The sequence below is a fragment of the Olea europaea genome, chromosome 2 (genome assembly GCF_002742605.1).
Source record: "Olea europaea var. sylvestris chromosome 2, O_europaea_v1, whole genome shotgun sequence".
Lineage (NCBI taxonomy): Eukaryota > Viridiplantae > Streptophyta > Magnoliopsida > Lamiales > Oleaceae > Olea > Olea europaea.
The window spans coordinates 23621045-23623940 of record NC_036238.1 but is presented as its reverse complement, the minus strand read 5'-3'; the positions used below and the strand labels follow the sequence as shown (position 1 = coordinate 23623940).

The window sequence follows — 2896 nt, the reverse complement described above, 5'->3', positions numbered from 1 at the left end:
GTTTAAATAAAGAACTTAAATATTTACCTCCGTTCGCCCAGTCATAATGGGCTTCCTAGCAAATAGCTCGGCTAAAATGCACCCGGCACTCCACAAGTCCACACCTACACCATAGTCAGTGGCCCCAAGAAGCAGCTCCGGTGGCCTATACCAAAGAGTAACCACCCGACTAGTCATGGGCTGCTTATTGTTCGGGTCAAAAGTCGAAGCCAACCCAAAATCAGCAATCTTAAGAACTCCGCCACTATCAATAAGGAGATTCGATCCCTTAATATCACGATGTAACACATGGCGGTTGTGGCAGTGTTCAAGACCAGACAATAGCTGATGCATGAAACATTTAACCTATAATATTCAAAAAGAAATGCCAAAATAAGCAAACAACTCCAAACTCTTCAAGTGAATAGCTTTGGAATCAGAGAAAAATTCAAAAAGAAAAGAGGACCTGAGGCTCTGTAAACTTGATTGCAGGGCTAGAAGCAAGGCCAGCCAAATCATGGTCCATGTAATCAAACACAAGGTACAAACTACATGACATCCTCGATGTCACTAATCCTTGCAATTTGACAACATTCGGATGATCCAAGCGACGCAAGATCAATATCTCCCTGGCCATAAATCTCACGCTCTCGGGCTCCAAATTATCGAATCTAACCTTCTTCAAGGCAACAATCTTCCCCGTTACAGCATCTCTAGCTTTATACACATTACTATAAGTCCCTTGTCCAATCTAATCAAAATTGCCACAAAAGAACATACAGAAACAAAAAATAAGATTCGAATCTACGAAAGATAGAAAAATTGAGAAAAAAACTAGAGACCACTTGCCTTGTCAATTTTTTCAAATGTATCTGCACGACGTGGGGTCCAGCCATTGATAGCCTCTCCGGCTACTGCAGACAGCCAAGCTGGCCATCCTGCAGCCACTTGCTCGCCATGGATGTTGTTAGGAGGATTACTCAGCTTCGGATTCGGCTTAGACCTTCTCCTCTCTCCTCCTCGAGGCCGTGCAGTCCCATCCTTCTGCTCCTCCTTCTGATCCCCACCATTCTGAACTACACTAGCGCCGCCGCTATCCGCCTTACTCTCAGAAGCGACTACTTTCTCTCTTCTCGACGTAGGCACGGCCGACTCTCTCTCCTCTCTCTTTTCCCTCCCTTTCCCAGCTACAAACTCGCCGCTATGGGGCCCAGATGATGAGATCTCTCTCCCAAAAACACACCCCATCTCTCAAAACACACAACTTCATTTCTCACAGTATAACATACTATTTCTTATCATTCAAAACCCAACAAAATATCACCAATCTGAGAAGTAAATAAACAAATCCGCAGTTAAAGAACCCAAAATCACACTCCCAAATCAAATAGACCAAATGGGCTTTGCTTAAACCAACGGATATCCACAAATGCAGTAGAAAATTCAACACTAATGCACAAATAAAGCTATTCGACCAAACAAAAAATTGAAAAACAAAATGGGTTGTGATTGGAAAGCAAATAGATTAAAATAAACAGTATATTTAATAATGGGTTTAACTAATAATAGGGTAAAAATAAGAATAATGTGGTATAATCGAAGACCCCTATAGCTTTAATGACCACGAAAGTTAAAAGCAACAATGATTGAAGCCCACAATTTTGGCGGTCAAATTGAGCTAAAACTATGAAAAAGCAAAGGAATTGAATATATTGATTAGCTTTATTCACAGCTTCTCTTTCTTTTTTTCTTTTTATGATTGAAATTCAGAAATTAAAAATCCCAAAGCTGATTTTCAAATTGTCACTTAAAGAAATAAAAATCTCAGTTAGATCAAATAGATCTGTGTAAGTTTGACTCTCTGCGTGTGTGCTATACATAGAGACAAAACTACTGTGAATTTTCAAATATTAAATAAATTAATATATTCATACTTTTCCATTTTCTAAATTATAAAAATTTTCCATAAAAGTTAAAATATACATTTTTCATTTTACTAGTTTTGTCTTACTTTACTACTTGGAATTATTTTTTCCTTATTTTTTTTTAAATTTCAGAAACAGTGATTTTTTTTTTTTTTTTTGCTAAGAAAGTAATTTATTTCTTCCCACTTGGTCAAATTTGACATTTTAAGGCCTATGGTGGTGGGTTTTTTTTTTTTTTTTTTTTTTTTTATATATTTCCTATTGTTCGGGTCATGGAAATGTATGCATTTTTTTGGCTTCTTTTTTATGAGGATATTGTTTTCAATATGCATACTCTTAGTTATGTTTCCAATTTTATTGAGTTGATTTTTGTGGTTTCTTTCGTTCAACAATACAATGAGTAAGCAATATTGGACGCCTACATTTGCACAACTTCAAATTCTTGAATCTATATTTTATCAAGAGAATAAAACCCCAAACAAGTCAAGGATCATGCAGATAGTCTCCGAACTATCGTTGCACGGGCAAATCTCTGATATGAATGTTTATAATTGGTTTAAGAGTAGACGTGCTCGTTTAAGAAGGCTGGACTTATCTACACAAGCACGCGATTCTGAACTTGTAATTGAGCCAATGGTACAAAAAGACAAATTGGGTAAGAGACATATATGTATGATTTGTTGTTTAAATGTGATTTCTTGTTGGTTTAATGTTTTTTACGTAATTTTAACATAAATATTTGGTATTATAGAAGTATCTACAAGTTCTACACATATGCCAGGAAGAAGGAAGAGATGTTGTCCTAAATTCACAGCAGGTTTCGTACATTGAATATATTTTTTTATAAATTTTTTTTGCATCCGGCTATTTATTTGGTCATGTTGTAGTACACTTCCTTTCATCTTGTTTTTGTGAAATTATTTTTTAATCCAATTTTTGCACTTCTGTTGTCTTTCAGCGATCTTATACTAATTTTATGATTGTAGATTCTA

General features: G+C 36.0%; 1 protein-coding gene across 1 annotated transcript; it reads right to left on the bottom strand.

Moving 5' to 3' along the window:
• Nucleotides 1-1823, bottom strand: LOC111367424 (probable serine/threonine-protein kinase At1g54610). The gene is made up of 3 exons (XM_022988291.1): nucleotides 829-1823; nucleotides 446-730; nucleotides 1-345 (listed from the first exon to the last, which is right to left on the bottom strand). The coding sequence occupies exons 1-3, from the start codon at nucleotides 1225-1227 to the stop codon at nucleotides 16-18; spliced, it is 1014 nt and encodes a 337-aa protein (XP_022844059.1). The 5' UTR covers nucleotides 1228-1823; the 3' UTR covers nucleotides 1-15.
• Between the last annotated feature and the right edge of the window lie 1073 nt (nucleotides 1824-2896).